At 34.6% G+C, this 20,216-nt stretch overlaps 1 protein-coding gene across 7 annotated transcripts in view; it reads right to left on the bottom strand.

The window, feature by feature from the left end:
- LOC100936428 (uncharacterized) overlaps positions 1 to 20,216 on the bottom strand; it is a 600,254-nt gene that overhangs the window by 155,304 nt on the left and 424,734 nt on the right. For all 7 annotated transcript variants that reach the window (XR_008517430.2, XR_008517435.2, XR_008517431.2 and 4 more), the window contains one exon: positions 723 to 771. Coding sequence is in view for 1 of the 7 variants with exons in the window: in XM_063720861.1 (XP_063576931.1) it covers positions 761 to 771 (11 nt within the window). In the remaining 6 variants the exon portion in view is untranslated. The remainder of the gene's footprint in view (positions 1 to 722; positions 772 to 20,216) is intronic.

Below are 20,216 nucleotides of genomic sequence, written 5' to 3'. Positions count from 1 at the left end.
AAGAGGTGCTAGAATGTGGGCGTGGGTGTTGACCTACATGTGAACAATTTGCGTATGATTCACCACAATTAAACAATTTGGTTTGAAATAGCTATAATTAAGTTATTATCAGAGAAGTATTTACTAGTCTAGAAATTATAAATTTATCTTCACATATACCCTAACTGGGAAAAGGGTCACATTTTCTGCACTCTATTAAGTAAAGCAAATGCTGAACTAAATGTCTCCATGTTAACGTTTGTATTGTTAAGTTACTGACAGCAAATTATATGAATGATTACTTTAGTCGTTTCTTTAAAAATTATAGGTTTGAAATAGCAAGAAAAATATGAAATGATGGCAGACAAAAAAAGAGTTTCAGTTTCTAACTTCTAACTATATATATATATATATATATATACACACACACACAGAATTGCCTTCCTGATGTATAGAAATTATATACAGCAATGTCAAGTCACGATGAAATTATGGAGAATATCAAAATTTAGGAGAAAGAGTAAATTCTGTCTATAGTAAAATATAAACTGTAATAGTATGAAAGAAAAATTCAAACTGACAATTAAACACTACATTTTTCTAATTGACCAGTAAGTAGAAATAACACTTTACACTTAGAATAAACAACATCAATTCTATGTATATCTAACAAGGGGAATAAATTATTGAAACGCAGATGAAAGAAGTATATTTTCTAACCAAAAAAAATTTATTTTTCCTACCTTTGCAGCTCAGTAGTAAAACACCCTCTGAAGAATTTTTATGGATGTCCTGGAAAAGAAACAGAAAATAGATGAAATAGAGAATTAAAAAAAAATAGCTAACTGCTTTAACATTATTATCCACATTGAGTGTTAGTGGTATATTTGCTTGGTAACCATACACTGTGGCAAGGCATTCTCTGTTTCTTCTCATACATACATGAGACTGGCAACACTGATAGTGACAAAGGGCACAGAGCATTAGAATAAAAGCATGAGCATGTTTGTGCTCTGTAGAGCATAAATGTAATGATTAAAACTCTTGGTGGGGCGTGGTGGCTCATGCTTGTAATCCCAGCATGTTGGGAGGCTGAGGCAGGTTGATTGCTTAAGCTCAGGAGCTCAAGGCCAGCCCGGGCAACATGGTGAAACCCCATCTCTATCAAAAATACAAAAATTAGCCAGGCATGGTGGTGGCACTTCAGCTACTCAGGAGACTGAGGTGGGAGGATCACTTGAGCCCAGGAGGCAGAGGTGGCAGTGAGTTGAGATCATGCCACTGCACTCCAGCGTGGGCGACAGAGCAAGACTCCATCTCAAAATTTAAAAAAAAAAAAAAAAGACTCATTGTTATTCAAAACAATTAGTCAATTAAGTAACTTTTAAATTGACAGTTGGTAAAGGTAAAAAGAAAAAAGAAACATCACTCCATATTGCTAAAATAAAACAAAATAACAGCTAAAAAATAACAAAATGACAAAACTAAGACTTTTAGATTTAATAACATCGTTTTAAATTATTAAAAAACTAGGTGCTGAGATTGAAATCCATTATGTGGACATGATCATAAGATTTGACCTTAAGTGGCCCAAGTTTTACATTCTGGAAATGTAATAGACTATTATCTGGTGCAGAGAATTATTATTAAAAATTGTGATGTCCTTCATTAAAACAGCATTAGTCTTATAACTAGAAGGTAATTTAAAAATCAACTGGTTCAACTTCCTCACTTTACAGATAAGCAAAGCAAGGTCACATCACTAGTTCATGGCAGAACTAAGGGCCACATTTCCATCTCTCTTCCTCATACCCATTTCACAACATTAAGTTTTTTAACCCTTCATAATTTCCAAGATTGGAAAGAAGTAAAGGAAGTAGAGTTGTGTATTTTCTTCTTGATAAGTTCCATCCGCTTGATGAAACATCATATTTCTGCCTGAATAATCTATGTCATCAACATTTACTGTATCCACCTCATTTAAAACTCCTTTTCTTGACCATTCTTGGCTGCCTTTGCCACCTGCTGATTGTGGGGCCTTGAGTGAATATAGGCAGTAGCCAGGGAGTGGTTACAGCAGGCCCGTGCAAGACCTAGCGGTGTGCTGTCTTCACATCTGACTCAGTGCAGTCACAGTGGTGGTGGCCACAGGGGTGCTTGTATCACTCCATTCCCAGTTTTAGGTGGCACAGAACAGAGAGAGAGACTGTATGCTTGGGAGAAAGCAAGGAAAGAGACAAGAGTTTTTGCCTGGTAATCCAGATAATTCTCCCGGATCTTGTCCAAGACCATCAAGTTGGTACCTCTATGAGTCTGCAAGCACCACAGAGTTACTGGGCTTGGATGCTCCCTATAGCAGAAACACCTTAGGTCATAACACCCAAGTTGTTTCAAATACCTGGAAAGCCTCCCCAAGAATTCTGGACAGCTACAAATAAGCCCAGACGGTGAAGACTACAATAAATACCTGACTCTTCAATGCCCAGACACCGAAGAACATCTACTAGCTTCAGTACCATCCAGGAAAACATGATGTCACCAGGTGAACTAAATAAGGCACCAGGGACCAATCCTGGAGAAACAGATATATGTGACCTTTCAGACAGAGAATTCAAAATAGCTGTGTTGAGTAAACTCAAAGAAATTCAAGATAACACAGAGAAGCAATTCAAAATTGTATCAGAAAAATTTAACAAACAGATCAAAATAACCAAAAAGAAGCATAAATTCTTGAGCTAAAAAATGCAATTGGCATAATGAAGAATGCATGAGTCCATTAATAGCAGAATAGATCAAGAAGAAGAACAAATTAGTGAGTTTGAAGAATAGGCTACTTAAAAATACAGTCAGAGGAGACAAAATATAAAAGAATAGAAACCAGTAAAGCATGCATACAGAATCTGGAAAATACCCTCACAAGGGCAAGGCTTTAAGGCCAATATCTAAGAGGGTTTCTTCTCAGAAATCCTACAAGCTAGAAGGGATTGGAGCCCCATCTTCAGCCTCCTAAAACAAAACAATTATCAGCCAAGAATTTTGTATCTAGTGAAACTAAGCTTCATAAAGGAAGAAAAAACAGTCGTTTTCAAACAATTGCTGAGAGAATTTGCCAGTACCAAGCCAGCCAGCACTACAAGAACTGCTAAAAGGAGCTCTAAATCTTGAAACGAATCCTTGAAATACACCAAAATAGAACCTCCTTAAAACATAAATCTCACAGGACCTATGAAACAAAAACACAGTTAAAAAAACAAAGTATTCAGGCAAGAATTAGCATGATGAAAAGAAAAGTACCTCACATCTCAATACTAACATTGAGTGTAAATGACATAAATGCTCCACTTAAAAGACACAAAATCACAGAATGGATAAGAATACACCAACTAAGTATGTGCTGTCTTCAAGAGGCTCACCTAATGCATAAGGACTCACATAAACTTAAGGTAAAGGGGTGGAAAAAGATATTCTATGCAAGTGGACACCAAAAACAAGCAGGAGTAGCTATTCCTATATCACACAAAACAAACTTTAAAGCAATAGCAATTAAAAAGACAAAGAGGAACATTATATAATGATAAGAGGACTAGTGCAACAGGAAAATAACACAATCCTATATATACACATACATATGTTTTGTCTGATATAAGACATATATATGACATATATATATGTTAGGTGCATATATGTATACATATATACACATACATATGTGTATATATGTATATACACACACATATACACATATATACATATATACACACACATATGTATATACACATATGTGTGTGTATATATGTATACATATATGCACCTGACACATATATATAACATATATATAAAAAACACATATATACATGCACCTAACATATATGTATATATATGCACCTAACACTGGGGCTCCCAAATTTATAAAACTTAGACAAAACAAACTTTAAAGCAGTAGCAATTAAAAAGACAAAGAGGGACATCATATAATGATAAGAGGACTAGTGCAACAGGAAAATATCACAATTCTATATATACATGCAAATATATATACATATATGCACCTAACATATATATATACGCACCTAACATATATATATATAAAAAACATAAATATATATATATACACGCACCTAACATATATATACATACATGCACCTAACACTGGGGCTCCCAAATTTATAAAACTACTACTAGACCTGAGAAATGAGATAGGCAGCAACACTATATGAGATAGGCAGCAATAATAGTGAGGGACTTCAATACTCCACTGACAGTACTAGACAGGCCATCAAGACAGAAAGTCAACAAAGACACAATGGATTTGAACTATACTCTACAACAAATGGACTTGACAGAAATTTATAGAACATTCTACCCCACAACTGCAGAATGTACACTCTATTTATCAGTGCATGGAACATTCTCCAAGACAGACCACATAATAATTGAGACAAAACAAGTCTCAATACATTTAAGAAAATTGAAATTATATCAGGTGCTCTCTCAGACCGTGGAATAAAATTGGAAATCAACTCCAGAAGGAACACTTAAAACCATGGAAATACATGGAAATTAAATAACTTGCCCCTGAATGATCACTGGGTCAACAATAAAATCAAGATGGAAATTTAAATTTAAAAATTCTTTGAATTGAATAATAGTGACACAACATATCAAAACCTCTGAGATACAGCAAAGGCAGTGCTAAGAGGAAAGTTCATAGCCTTAAATACCTACATCAATAGGTCTGAAAGAACACAAATAGACAATCTAAGGTTATACCTTGAAGAACTAGAGAAACAAGAACAAACCAAACCCAAACCCAGCAGAAGAAAAGAAATAGCAAAAATCAGAGCAGAACTAAATAAAACTGAAACAAAAAAAATTACAAAAAATAAATGAAACAAAAAGCTGGTTATTTAAAAATATAAATAAAATTGATAGACCATTAGTGAGATTAACCAAGAAAAGAAGAGAGAAGATCCAAAATAAGCTCAATTAGAAATGAAACAGGAGATATTACAACCGATACCACAGAAATACAAAAGATCATGCAAGGCTACAATGAACACCTTTAAATGCATAAACTAGAAAACCTAAAGGAGATGGATACATTCCTGGAAATATACAACCCTCCAAGATTAAACCAGGAAGAAATAGAAACTCTGAACAGACCAATAACAAGCAGCAAGATTGAAATGGTGCTAAAAAAAAAATTGCCAACAACAAAAGAAAAGTCTAGGACCTGTTGGATTCACAGCTGAATTACATCAGACATTCAAAGAAGAACTGGTACTATCTATTGACACTATTCCACAAGATACAGAAAGAGGGAATCCTCTCTAAATCATTCTATTAATATGAAGCCTATATCACCCTAATACCAAAACCAGGAAAGGACATAACCAAAAAAGAAAACTATAGACCAATGTCCCTGATGAACATAGATGTTAAAATCATTAACACAATACTAGCTAACCAAATCCAACAACATTTCAAAAAGATAATCCACCATAATTAAGTGAGTTTCAAACCAGGAATGCAGGAATGATTTAACATACACAAGTCAGTAAATGTGATACACCACATAAACAGAATTAAAAACAAAAATCACATGATCATCTCAATAGATGCAGAAAAAGCACTTGACAAAACCCAACATCCCTTTTTGATTAAGACTCTCAGCAAAATTGGCATATAATGTAATAAAAGCCATGTGTAACAAACCCACAGCCAACATAATACTGCATGGAGGAAATTTGAAAGAATTCCCTCTAAGAATTGAAACAAGACAAAGATGCTCACTCTCACCACTCCTCTTCAACATCGTACTGAAAGTCCTAGCCAGAGCAATCAGACAAGAGAAAGAAATAAAGGGCATCCAAATCAGTAAAGAGGAAGTCAAACTGTCACTGTTTGCTGATCATATAATTGTTTACCTATAAAACCCTAAAGACTCCTCCAGAAAGCTCCTAGAACTGATGAAAGAATTCAGCAAAGTCTCCAGATACAAAATTAATGTACACAAATCAGCAGCTCTTCTATACACCAAAATCGACCAAGCTGAGAATCAAATCAATAACTCAACCCCTGGCCAGGTGCAGTGGCTCACGCCTGTAATCCCAGCACCTTGGGAGGCCGAGGTGGGTGGATCATGAGGTCAGGAGATAAGACCATCCTGGCTAACATGGTGAAACCCCATCTCTACTAAAAATACAAAAAATTAGCCAGGCATGGTGGCGGGTGCCTGTAGTCCCAGTTACTCCGGAGGCTGAGGCAGGAGAATGGTGTGAACCCAGGAGGCAGAGCTTGCAGTGAGCCGAGATCGCACCACTGCACTCCAGCCTGGGCAACAGAGCGAGACTCTGTCTCAAAAAAAAAATAATAATAAATAAATAAATAAATAAATAAAAAATAACTCAACCCCTTTTACCATAGCTGCAAATAATAAAATAAAATAAAATAAAATAAAATTGAATTAAAATAAAATAAAATAAAATAAAATTGAATTAAAATAAAATAAAATAAAATACTTAGTAGTATACCTAACCAAGGAGGTGAACGACGTCTACAAGGAAAACTACAAAACACTGCTGGAAGAATTCACAGACAACACAAATAAAGGGAAACACATCCCATGCTCATGCATTGGTAGAATCAATACTGTGAAAATGGCCACACTGCCAAAAGCTCTAGAAATTCAATGCAATTTCCACCAAAATAACACCATCATTCTTCACAGAACTAGAAAAAAAATCCTAAAATTCATATGGAACCAAAATAGAGCCCACATAGCCAAAGCAAGACTAAGCAAAAATAACAAATCTGAAGGCATAGCACATTACCTGACTTCAAACTATACTATAGGGCCATAGTCACCAAAACAGCATGGTACTGGTATAAAAATAGGCACATAGACCAACGTAACAGAAAAGAGAACCCAGAAATAAAGCCAAATACTTATAGCCAACTGATTTTTCACAAAGCAAACGAAAACACAAAGTATGGAAAAGACATTCTATCCAAGAAATGATGCTGTGATAATTATTAGCAAGCCACATGTAGAAGAATGAAACTGGATCCTCATTTCTCACTTCGTACAAAAATAAACACAAGATAGATCAAGGACTTAAATCTAAGAACTGAAACCATGAAGATTCTATAAGTTAACATTGGAAAAACCCTTCTAGACACTGGCTTAAGCAAACGCTTCATGACCAAGAACCCAAAAGCAAATGCAGCAAAAACAAAGAAAAATAGATGGAACTTAATTAAACTAAAATGCTTCTGCATAGCAAAGAAACATCTGGCAGAGTAAACAGACAAACCACAGACTGCAAGAACATCTTTGCAATCTATACATCCAACAAATGACTACTATCCAGAATCTACAAGGAACTCAAACAAATCAGCAAGAAGAAAACAAACAATCTCATTAAAAAGTGAACTAAGGACATAAATAGACAATTCTCAAAAGAAGATATACAAATGGCCAACAAACATATGAAAAAATGCTTAACATCACTATTGATCAGGGAAATGCAAATCCAAATCACAATGCAATACCATCTCACTCCTGCAAGAATGGCCAGAATCAAAAGCAGTCTACAAATTCAATGTAATTCCCATCAAAATAATACCATCATTCTTCACAGAATCAAAAAATTAAAAAAAAATAGATGTTGGCATGAATGTGGTAGAAAGGGAACACTTTTACACTACTGATGAAAATGAAAACTAGTACAACCACTATGGAAAACAGTGTGGAGATTCCTTAAAGAACTAAAAGTAGATATACCATTTGATTCAGCAATCCCATATTGGGTATCTACCCAGCAGAAAAGTAGTGACTATAGGAAAAAGATATTTGCACACACAAGTTTATAGTAGCACAAATTGCAGTTGCAAAAATTGGAACCAGCACAGATGCCCATCAATCGACCAGTGGATTAAAAAATTGTGGGGTATATATATATATATACCACAATTATATATATATATATATATATATATATATATATATATACCATTGAATACTACTCAGCCATTAAAAAAGAATGAAATAATGGCATTCACAGGGAATTGGAGACCATTATTATAAGCAAAATATTTCAGGAATGGAAATCCAAACATTGTATGTTCTCACTCATAAGTGGGATGCAAAGCTATGAGGATACAAAGGCATAAGAATGATACAATGGACTTTGGCAACTTGGGGAAAATGGTAGGAGAAGGATGAGGGATAAAAGACTACACATTGGGTACATGGTACACTGCGTGCGTGATGGGCATCAAAAAATCACCACTAAAGAACTTAATAATGTAACCAAACACTATCTGTTCCCCAAAAACCTACTGAACTTTTTAAAAAAAGAACTTATAACAATCTTACTCAAACTATTTTAAAAAATAAAAGCAGAGAAAATACTTCCAAACACATTGTATGAGGGTGGTATTATCCTGATATGAAAACCAGACAAAGACACATCAAAAAAAGAAAACTACAAGCCAATATTGCTTATGAATATTGATGCAAAAATTCTCAATAAAATACTAGCAAACAGAATTCAACAACACATTACAAAAATCAATCATTATAACAATACATTACAAAAACCACTCATTAATCCCTGGGATGCAAGGATGGTTCAACATATGCAAACCAATCAATGTGATACATCCTATCAAGAGTATGAAGGATAAAAACCATGTGATTATTTCAACTGATGCTGAAAGAGCATTTGATAAAATTCAGCATCCCTTCATAATAAAAACCCTAAAAAACTTGGCATAGAAGAAATATACCTCAACATAATAAAAGCCACATATGACAGACCCATAACTAGTATTATACTGAATGAGAAAATACTGAAAATCTTTCCTCTAAGATTGGGAACACATAAGGATGACCATTGCCATCACTGTTATTCAACATTGCACTGTAAATCCTAGCTACAGCAATCAAACAAGAGAAAAATATAAAGCTCATCCAAATTGAAAAGGAGGAGAAGTAAAATTATCCTTGTTTGCTGATGATAAGATCTTATATCTGGAAAAACCTAAAGACTCCTCCCAAAACTATTAGAACTGATAAATTCAGTAAAGTTGCAGGATACAAAATCACCATATAAAAACCAGTAGCATTTCTATATACCAACAGCGAACAATCTGAAAAGGAAATATTTTAAAAATCCCATTTATGATAATCACATATAAAATCAAATATGCAGGAACTAACTTAACCAAACAAGTAAAAGATCTCTATAATGAAAACTATAAATTGAAGAAAGAAGTTGAAGAGGACATCAAAAAAAAAAATGAAAAAACAAATCCATGTTCATGGATTGGAAAATCAGTATTGTTAAAATATCCATTCTACCCAAAGAAATCTATAGATTCAATGTAATCCCTATCAAAATTCCCATGACATTCTTCAAAGAAATAGAAAAAAAAATCCTCATATTAATATGGAACCACAAAAGACTGAGAATAGCCAAAGCTATCCTAAGCAAAAAGAATAAAACTGGAGGAATCACATTACCTGACCTCAAATTATACTACAGAGCTATGGTAACAAAAGCAGCATGGTACTGGCATAAAAGCAGACACATAGAACAGTGGAACAGAATAGAAAACTCAGGAACAAATCCACGCACCTGGAGTGAACTCTTTTTTTTTTTTTTAAAGGTGCCAAGAACATACACTGGGAAAAAGACAGTCTCTTCAATAAATAGTGCTGTGAAAACTGGATATCCATATGCAAAAGAACAAAACTAGACCCCTGTCTCTCTCAAGTCAAATCAAAATGGATTGAAGACTTAAGTCTAAGACCTCAAACTGTGAAACTACTGCAAGGAAACATGGGGTAAAACTCTACAACATGGGTCTAGGCAAAGACTCCTTGAGCAATACTCCACAAGCACAGGCAACCAAAGCAAACATGGACAAATGGGATCACATCAAGTTTAAAAGATTCTGCCCAGTAAAGGATACAATCAACAAAGTGAAGAGACAATCCACACAGAATGGGAGAAAATATTTTCAAACTACCCATGTGATAAGGCATTAATAACTGGAATATATAAGGCACTCACACAACTCTAGGAAAAAAAAAATAATACTCCAGTCAAAAGACGGCCAAGTTTTGAAGAGACATTTCTCAAAAGAAGACATACAAATGGCAAAGCAGCATAGGAAAAGGTGCTCAACATTACTCATCATCAGAGAAATGCAAATCAAAACTATAATGAGATATCATCTCACCTCAGTTAAAATGGCTTATGTCCAAATCAATGTACAAAAATCACAAGCATTCTTATACATCAATAACAGACAAACAGAGAGCCAAATAACGAGTGAACTCCCATTCACAATTGCTTCAAAGAGAATAAAATACCTAGGAATCCAACATACAAGGGATGTGAAGGACCTCTTCAAGGAGAACTACAAACCACTGCTCAATGAAATAAGAGGATACAAACAAATGGAAGAACATTCCATGCTCATGGGCAGGAATAATCAATATCGTGAAAATGGCCATCCTGCCCAAGGTAATTTATAGATTCAATGCCATCCCCATCAAGCTACCAATGACTTTCTTCACAGAATTGGAAAAAACTACTTTAAAGTTCATATGGAACCAAAAAAGAGGCGGCATCGCCAAGTCAATCCTAAGCCAAAAGAACAAAGCTGGAGGCATCACGCTACCTGACTTCAAACTATACTACAATGTTACAGTAACCAAAACAGCATGGTACTGGTACCAAAACAGAGATATAGATCAATGGAACAGAACAGAGCCCTCAGAAATAACACCACATATCTACAACTATCTGATCTCTGACAAACCTGACAGAAACAAGCAATGGGGAAAGGATTCCCTATTTAATAAATGGTGCTGGGAAAACTGGCTAGCCATATGTAGAAAGCTGAAACTGGATCCCTTCCTTACACCTTATACAAAAATTAATTCAAGATGGATTAAAGACTTAAACGTTAGACCTAAAACCATAAAAACCCTAGAAGAAAACCTAGGCATTACCATTCAGGACATAGGCATGGGCAAGGACTTCATGTCTAAAACATCATAAGCAATGGCAACAAAAGCCAAAATTGACAAATGGGATCTAATTAAACTAAAGAGCTTCTGCACAGCAAAAGAAACTACCATCAGAGTGAACAGGCAACCTACAAAATAGGAGAACATTTTCGCAACCTACTCATCTGACAAAGGGCTAATATCCAGAATCTACAATGAACTCCAACAAATTTACAAGAAAAAAAAACAAACAACCCCATCAAAAAGTGGGCGAAGGACATGAACAGACACTTCTCAAAAGAAGACATTTATGCAGCCAAAAAACACATGAAAAAATGGTCACCATCACTGGCCATCAGAGAACTGCAAATCAAAACCACGATGAGATACCATCTCACACCAGTTAGAATGGAAATCATTAAAAAGTCAGGAAACAACAGGTGCTGGAGAGGATGTGGAGAAATAGGAACACTTTTAAACTGTTGGTGGGACTGTAAACTAGTTTAACCCTTGTGGAAGTCAGTGTGGTGATTCCTCAGGGATCTAGAACTAGAAATACCATTTGACCCAGCCATCCCATTACTGGGTATATACCCAAAGGACTATAAATCATGCTGCTATAAAGACACATGCACATGTATGTTTATTGTGGCACTATTCGCAATAGCAAAGACTTGGAACCAACCCAAATGTCCAACAATGATAGACTGGATTAAGAAAATGTGGCACATATACACCACGGAATACTATGCAGCCATAAAAAATGATGAGTTCATGTCCTTTGTAGGGACATGGATGAAATTGGAAATCATCATTCTCAGTAAAGTATCGCAAGGACAAAAAACCAAACACCGCATGTTCTCACTCATAGGTGGGAATTGCACAATGAGAACACATGGACACAGGAAGGGGAACATCACACTCTGGGGACTGTTGCGGGGTGGGGGGAGGGGGGAGGGATAGCATTAGGAGATATACCTAATGCTAAATGACGAGTTAATGGGTGCAGCACACCAGCATGGCACATATATACATGTGTAACTAACCTGCACATTGTGCACATGTACCCTAAAATTTAAAATATAATAATAATAAAATAAAATAAAATAAAAAATTAAAAGGTTCAGGAAGAACTCCATACTCCCGGTAGAGTTTGACAATTTTTTTAGTTATCTAAATAACAGTAGTTGTTGTCTTAATTACAAATTAAAATCTTTTCAATTTTGTCTCCTATAGAAATGGTGATGGTAGAACAGTACTTTGTTCTTCAGTGAGAGTATTTTTGTAGAGTGCAGCTATGCACCATCTTGGAATTCCAATTAGCAGAGCTGCACAGTACTTCCTCTTTCCTGGAAACTAACTTTAAGGACTACGTCACGTTATCTCCAGAGATGTGTCCATAAATTGAGCAAATAAACCACTGATAGCAAAAAAAAAAAAAAAAAAAAGGCTTATGTCCAAAAGACAGGCAATAACCAATGCTTGCGAGGATGTGGACAAAAGAGAATCCTTGTACACTGTTGGGGGGAATGTAAATTTGTACAACCACTATGAAGGACAGTTTGGAGTTTCCTCAAAAAACAAAAATTGAGCTACTACATGATCCAGCAATTTCACTGCTGGGTATATACCTAAAAGAAAGGAAATGTGAATATTGAAGAGATATCTGCATGCCTATGTTTGTTGCAGAACTATTTACAATAGCTAAGAGTTGAAAATGACATAAGTGTCCATCAACAGATGAATGGATAAAGATAATGTGGTACATATACACAATGGAGTATTATTCAGCTATAAAAAAGAATGATATCCTGTCATGTGCAACAACATGGTTGGTACTGGAGATTGTTAAGTGAAATAATCCAGGCACAGAAAGACAAACATCACATGTTCTCAGTTATTTTGGGGCTCTAAAAATCAGAAAGACTGAAGTCATGGACAGAGAGCGTAGAAAGGATAGTTACCAGAGGCTGGGAAGTGGTAGTGGGGGATTGTGGGTGGAGGTGGGGATGGTGAATGGGTAAAAAAATTTTTTTAAAAATAGAAAGAATGAATAAGAGCTACTATTTGATAACACAACATGGTGACTATATTGAAGAATAACATTTTAAAATAAGAGTGTAATCAGATTGTTTGCAGCTCAATGAAGGTGATAGATACTCCATTCTTGATGATGTGCTTATTTCACATTGCATGCTTATATCAAAACATCTCATGTACCACATAAATATATACACCTACTCTGTACCCAGAAAAAAATTTTAACATAAAATAAAACTCCATTCCTTGATGGAGGGGGATACCAATGAATTAGAGGACAGCATTCTGATCTTAAGCTGCTTACAAATCAATGAGAGAAAGCGGTAACAAAAATGAAGTTAAAAAGCACATGAGCTACAGAGCTGGCAAAGTCAGTCAATAACACTACTAGCTGGACATGAAAGAAGCCACGCAGTAGTCCTTCACATAAAATCTGTTTTCTAGGCAGACTTCAGACAAAGAAAATATACCATTTGCTCTTTAAAATATGCTTCCTCATTCTAAATTGATCTGTAAAATTACAAGCAATAACGGAATTATTCTTTTCTCTCTGGCTACATTTCATATTTTTAAAAATATATAAACATTTGTGACTATGAAATAATAAAATAAAATTTTTGTAACAATCAACAAACTGTTTCTGGTAAATGCTTTCAGAAGATACATAATAACCCTTGGCCAAGTTTGTTTTGCTATTAACAGATAGTAACCTCTAGGTTTTCAGTGAGTACAATAACAGAATCAATACTACATAAGCATAGATTCCACTGCTGTACTATCACAACCTGGAATTCTAAGAGACTGGGAACTGAGCAAACAGCAACACAATAGCTGTGGGAATGTTTGCTTGTGCTATAATCTCAGAAACAGCTTGTGTGTACCACTCTGGAAGCTCACAGTATCAGTAAGATGCATCTTTCCTTGTTGGACAAACTCAATGATTAATTCATGTTTCCCTTGCAGAATGTCAGAGGATGAATGTAGTAAACTTAAAAGTCATATCAGATACAAAAAAGAGATTAGATTTAAAACATAGGCTTTAAATGATTTGAGAGTTTGAGCCAGGGTACCCAGCTAGAGAGCAGCTAGTAGCTGTAACAAGAAAAAGCATTATTTAATAATAAGGTGTATTCACTGGATCTTATGACTCGAGTTTTTCAATTCTGCCTAAATCATTAGAAAAGAATGCTGAGACAAACATTTTTTGTGCCAAAGTTTAAGTAACTTGACCCAACCATATTTAAGAGGAATAAAGTCACAGAATGAATTACAAAGAAATGTTTTTTGAAATAGCAGTAATTGGTAAAGTACAAAGTGTGTCTACCTTTTTCTATAAACAGTCATATGAATATAGTTCAGCATTCTTATTTTATAAATATATAAATTTATGCACATACACACACTACTGTAGGTAGACACAATTATGCTTTGCACAAGCAAATACGCTTAAACACTGAAATCTATTCTTCTAATCCATCATCTCAAGTTAAGAATACTTGAGAAGGGCGTGGTGGTGGGCACCTGTAGTCCCAGTTACTCGGGAGGCTGAGGCAGGAGAATGGCGTGAACCCGGGAGGCGGACCTTACAGTGAGCCGAGACTGCGCCACTGCACTCCAGCCTGGGCGACAGAGCGAGACTCCGACTCAAAAAAAAAAAAAAAAAAAAAAAAGAATACTTGAGAACATATAATGCATTAGAATGCATTAGAAGAATATTTTTCTTAACCAGAGGTGAGATTTTTGGCTTTTTCACTACCTCCAAAATAAAGATGATGGTAAATAAACACACCTGCAAGTTTCAAAGTGACACACATGGTGTAAGTGACTACCAGTTTAAGACAAGATTACCATAACGTGGAAGGCAAGATTTTGCAGACAGTTGAAGGACAAAGAGATAAATCAGGTTACTAGTTTGTTACATAAATTACTTAGAAACTCTCTTCTTGTTCTCTGCTCCCTTTCTCTTTCACTGAAGAGAGAATTGTTTATGAAGATGCAACCAAAAGCATCTTCAAAACAATGTCCTATTTAAAAAATTAACAATCTCCTAGTTTAGAAAATCAAGGTTTGAACAATCAAAAGAATTTAAAATATCGTGCAACTGTATTCTATCTTTCATTACAAAAGGTTTTAGCTTTTTCATCAGGATAAGAGGTCATAAGAAATTGATATTCTACAAGGAAAGCAAGTTGCTCACAGTTGAAGAATAGGGACAAAATAGACCTTAGCATTTTTACAAAAGTGCATAGGAACAAATAAACAATATTACAATGTCTATATTATGCACCTTTGACACAAAACAAACATACTCTTTATAATGAATACACAGGAAATTATACTTAACATGTTTATTAAAACAGTATTTTTAAATATAGTATCATTCGTAGGTTAACTGAGTTAAAAACTTTTTGATTGTCTAGATAAGTCCACTTATTTTACAGATGCATGAAGGAATTAAGATGTGCACTATAATATTTATGAGCAAAGTCTAATTTTATTATCACAGCACATGCTTTCTTTTGATTTTCCACAAAGCTTGGCATTGACACTTTAAAAATAAGGATTATTGAAATGCTCCAATTTTTCAGTTTTGAGATTCGTCTCCCAGCTCCTCTTCATGATTCAAATCGAGTAATGCCTACTAGCAATATATTTTAAAATTCAAAACATATATTCTTCTATTTAATTAATGCAGAAGAATAAACACCAGGTTAAAAAATAAAGCTTAATTAAAAAATATAAATTTCCCCACATTAATTATTAACAATGCATATGAGCCAATTGTGAATTTTTGTTCATAAGAAATAAATAAATATATATTTTTTCCTCTTAGCCTTTTGTGCACTCCATTTTCTCTTTAATATTCTACAATTTGAATAACCCAATTCTACACTTTGAATCCAAGTCCAGGATAGGATTAGAGTTAATATTAGTCTCCTAGCTTTGGTCTCTCTGATATTTGTATCAGGAAGTTGTGGTTAAGTTAATAACACACAGTTTCTGCTCATGAAAGGGTAAAAGACCCAAAGCTTTTAGAGTATTATAACTATCTTCACTTCCTAACAATCATAAGACGGTCTAAGTCATTATGAGGCCATTGCTGAGCTTTCAGAAGCTGCAGATTTTGGCATGGTGATAGAGTGGTTTGAGACGAGAATGGTTCCAACAGTAACTTCATGTCCAAGAAATGCGATAAGGCCTTTTCCCCACAAAGGCTCTATTGGAGAGAATGATATGACTGGTTTTCTGCCAAAAGAGCTGCTGTACAGATTGATCTCGAGTGATCATTTTTTTCCAAGTGACAGTTGGAACGTGCCCATTAGGATGGTTCTAGAAGTGTTCTTAAGCAACTTGCAGAGGCCCAGCTGAGGTCTTGTCAGCTGATCTGAGACTAGCAGTGACAGTGTCCCAAGGACAGATCGTCAGATTGTCATGTTCAATACCTTTCTAGAATAAAAATCTCCATTTAAGTAAAATGTACTGTATTTTTAAATCACAGTTTTAAAATCACACTTTTAGTAGAGTTTTTAGCTATGTTTATTTTATACATTACAAAGTAAGTTTAACATTGCTTGTTGAAAAACACACATGCACATATCCTCTTTAAATGCATTTTCTTTTGACTGCAATTAATGGAATGTATGATATTTCATTTCTAAAAATTATCCCAAGTTATATCATGGAAAATACAAAATAATTAATAATTTTTATTAAGAGAAGACTACATACAAAATAAGAAACTCTTGCTTTACAGCGGTTATATACTACCCAAAAGTAATAAATTGATAAATAAATATGTACCATCAATGGTGGTGAAGTGCTATGAAAAGAAATAATACAGGCAAATGTGGAAGTGAGGGGTGGGGATCACATTTTTAGAAAAACTAGGAAGATGAGGAAGGAAAAGAACAAAATAAGACGTCACAATGCTTCCTAAAGGCTATCAATTATCACCTTGCTTCTGCTATTTTGGACTTTTGGACCTGAGATTCTCCTTTATGTCACCATCTGATCTTTCTGTGAAATGGATAACAACATACACTTAGCAAAATTTTTAACACGTTTGATTGCAAAATATCTGATGGGGGAGCACGGTGGCTCACACCTGTAATCTCAGCACTTTGGAAGGCCACAGTGGGAAGATTGCTTGAGCCCAGGAGCTTGAGATGAGTTTGGGCAGCATAGTGAGATCCCATATCTATTTAAAATATTAAATTAAATATCTGATCAAATACTATAGGTAAATATCTAAAAACAAACCCACAGTGATGGGGAATATGGGGCTGGTTCACGGGTACAAAAATATAGTTAGAATGAATAAGATCTAGTAGTTGATAGCACAATTGTGTGATTACAGTTAACACAGATTTATTGTACATTTAAAAATAACTAAAAGAGTATAATTGGAATGTTTGTAACACAAACAAATGATAAATTCTTGAGGTGATGGACACCTCATTTATCCTAATGTGATTATTATGCATTGTATTCCTATATCAAAGTATTTCATGTATCCCATAAATACGTACAGCTACTATATAGTCATAAAATTAAGAATAAAAAATTTAAAAAGTAAAATAAACACAGTGATTAAAGAGAAAGGACTGGAATAGTTTCATAGCATAATAAGCTTCACTGAGTTTTGGACACTTATGACACTTACATATACTAGTTAAAACTTGTAAGTATTATTTCCATTTTATAGATAAGGAAACAGATACTTAAGAGAATTAAGTAACTTCCTAACATGACAAAGATTGTAAAGGAGAACAGCAGAGTTTTGACCTGGGTCCCTGTCACTCTCAAGCCCAGTTCCCCAGCTCCGCCATTTTGAAATAGAAAAGTGAGGCAAAGCCTCTCCGAATGAGACACTCAATCCTGTTTTTCCCTTGGGGTTGAACCTTTGTAATAACAAATAAAAGAATTGAAAATCAAGTTCTTGCATTTTCTAAAATTAGCATTTTCACTCTTTATCTCTCATAAGCTCATTTAACTCTTCCTTTACAACATAAGAAACCACTTTACACAAAAAAATCAAACAAACCAACTTAATCACTTCTAATTTGGGAACACATAAAGTTGTCCTCGATGTAATTCTACCAGTGCTAGACTTGATATAATTCAACTTGGTACAATTCTGCTAATGTTCTGGCATTTGCAAAGATATATATGATTTGTTCTTTCTATCACTCATGGTTATCTTAAAAGCAAACATCTATATTATTGTGTAAATATATAATTTTAAAATATAAATACTAATATTTGTAACTAAAAAGAAATTTAGTAATGTAAAATGAAAGATAAACTCAAAGAAATATTAATCTCTAAATTGACTCCTAAATTTATATATTATCCCTTGAAAACTAAACATTTCTTTTAAATTTAAAAAACAATTTTGTCTTTATTTGGCACTCCAGATTTGTTGTAAAAACATTTAATTACTTGGCTATAAAAATGAAGAAGATTTATCTGCCTGCAGTTATCAGATTGGTAATTAAGAAAAGCATAAATACTTACTGGCTTTTTTCTTCTTCTTCAGAATTCATTGATAGATATTACGGTCTGAGCACTAACATCTTTTTTCATTATATGATAAACTGAATGTTAGAAGAGCCGTATATTAAGATAACTGCTTTTGTTTTACAATAAATATAAAGAGCAATTTGAAGTACTTACATAAAATTTTAGTTGCTACCAACTTAGGTCCAATAAACCACTGAGATACTAGAGTAACCTGGTAGTCCCATTTTCTATGTAACTACAGAGAAAGAGTCAATAATCAAATTTGACTACAACTCACATTCTCTCCATGGCAAAGAATGGACCTCATTTGTCTCTAAAGATAGATCAATTAAGTTTTGTGGAAAATGACAAAACTCCAGGAGAATGAAGTCAAATGAATGGGAAATATCGGAGGGAACTGCTCAAAGGAAATTACTAAGCCAATCTTTTAAACTGGATGGCATTAACTATGCTCATGTTTCCTCATTGAGAATGGATCTTTATCACTTCTTCCAAGTCCTCAATAATAACTAATCACTTAGAACATGTTTCTTGTACAGAAGACACAGACTACCTCCGAAATATTAAAAGTATACCTATCACTAACACTTGAATTTTAAATGCTCTTTTTGGCAAGTGCTGAAAATTCCAGTTCTCAAATGACAGTCTGAAGGACTGTGTTTTTTGGCTCGGCTTTAGCAATGAACATGCACCTCATGTGGCTCTTCTGTCCTTGGCCCAGGCTTTCTTGACCTTAAAATATTAGAAGCCTTAAACTTGGAGAAGAATCACATAAACATTGCAGATACAATAGGAAACAGATAAAACAATGTAAGAAACCACTTTACACACACACAAAAAGATTTTTCTCACAATGAACGAACTAGTGAGTTATCAAAATTCTCAGTCATTAGAATAAAGATGGTTGCCCAATCTTTGTCAAAGGTGATAATTATGTGGGTTGTTGAAGGTGCAAAGCAGCTTATAAAGAGATCTCAAAATATTTAGCTAGTAAGTTCATCCATAGATGACAGGAAAAACTTCACCTACCTTTGCACTTCAAGTTTTCTGAGTGTAAAGGCCTATCTGGTTTTTTACAAATATATCTCCACATATTTGGAACAGAACCTGACAAATGGTAGCTGCAAGCCTAAAATTTCTTGAATGAATGGAAAATTTTAAATTCTTCAATGCAAAACCAATCATATCACTTTTACCCCTGCAAAAAAACCCATTCAACATCTTCCCATTGCTCCTAGAAAAGAGACTGAACTTCTTAACAATCTACAAGGACCTGCTGGCTTACTGCCTACCCACTTCTTCAGTTTCCTCTCACATGGAACTCTTACCTGTCAATGCCGAACTGGATTCTTTCAGGACCTAACAGACACCAGCTTCCCTCTATCTATAGCGATATTATCCATCCTAATAGGCGGCTGCGGCGGACTCAACCAAACACGAAAGTCCTAGCCTACTCCTCAATCGCTCACATAGGCTGAATGTGGCCACAACTGGTCACAAACATATGCATTATAAAATTACTTTTTAAATACTTCAAAATACGAAAGTTCAGAAGAGTCAAAAATAATAAAAAAATAGGCCGTAAGTATGAAATCTGGAATAGGTCTTACCATTTTGCCATGCTCGATTTCATTATCTTTTTCTCTAT

The sequence above is a fragment of the Pongo abelii genome, chromosome 22 (genome assembly GCF_028885655.2).
Source record: "Pongo abelii isolate AG06213 chromosome 22, NHGRI_mPonAbe1-v2.0_pri, whole genome shotgun sequence".
Classification (NCBI taxonomy): domain Eukaryota; kingdom Metazoa; phylum Chordata; class Mammalia; order Primates; family Hominidae; genus Pongo; species Pongo abelii.
This window is presented reverse-complemented; position numbering and strand designations above follow the sequence as displayed.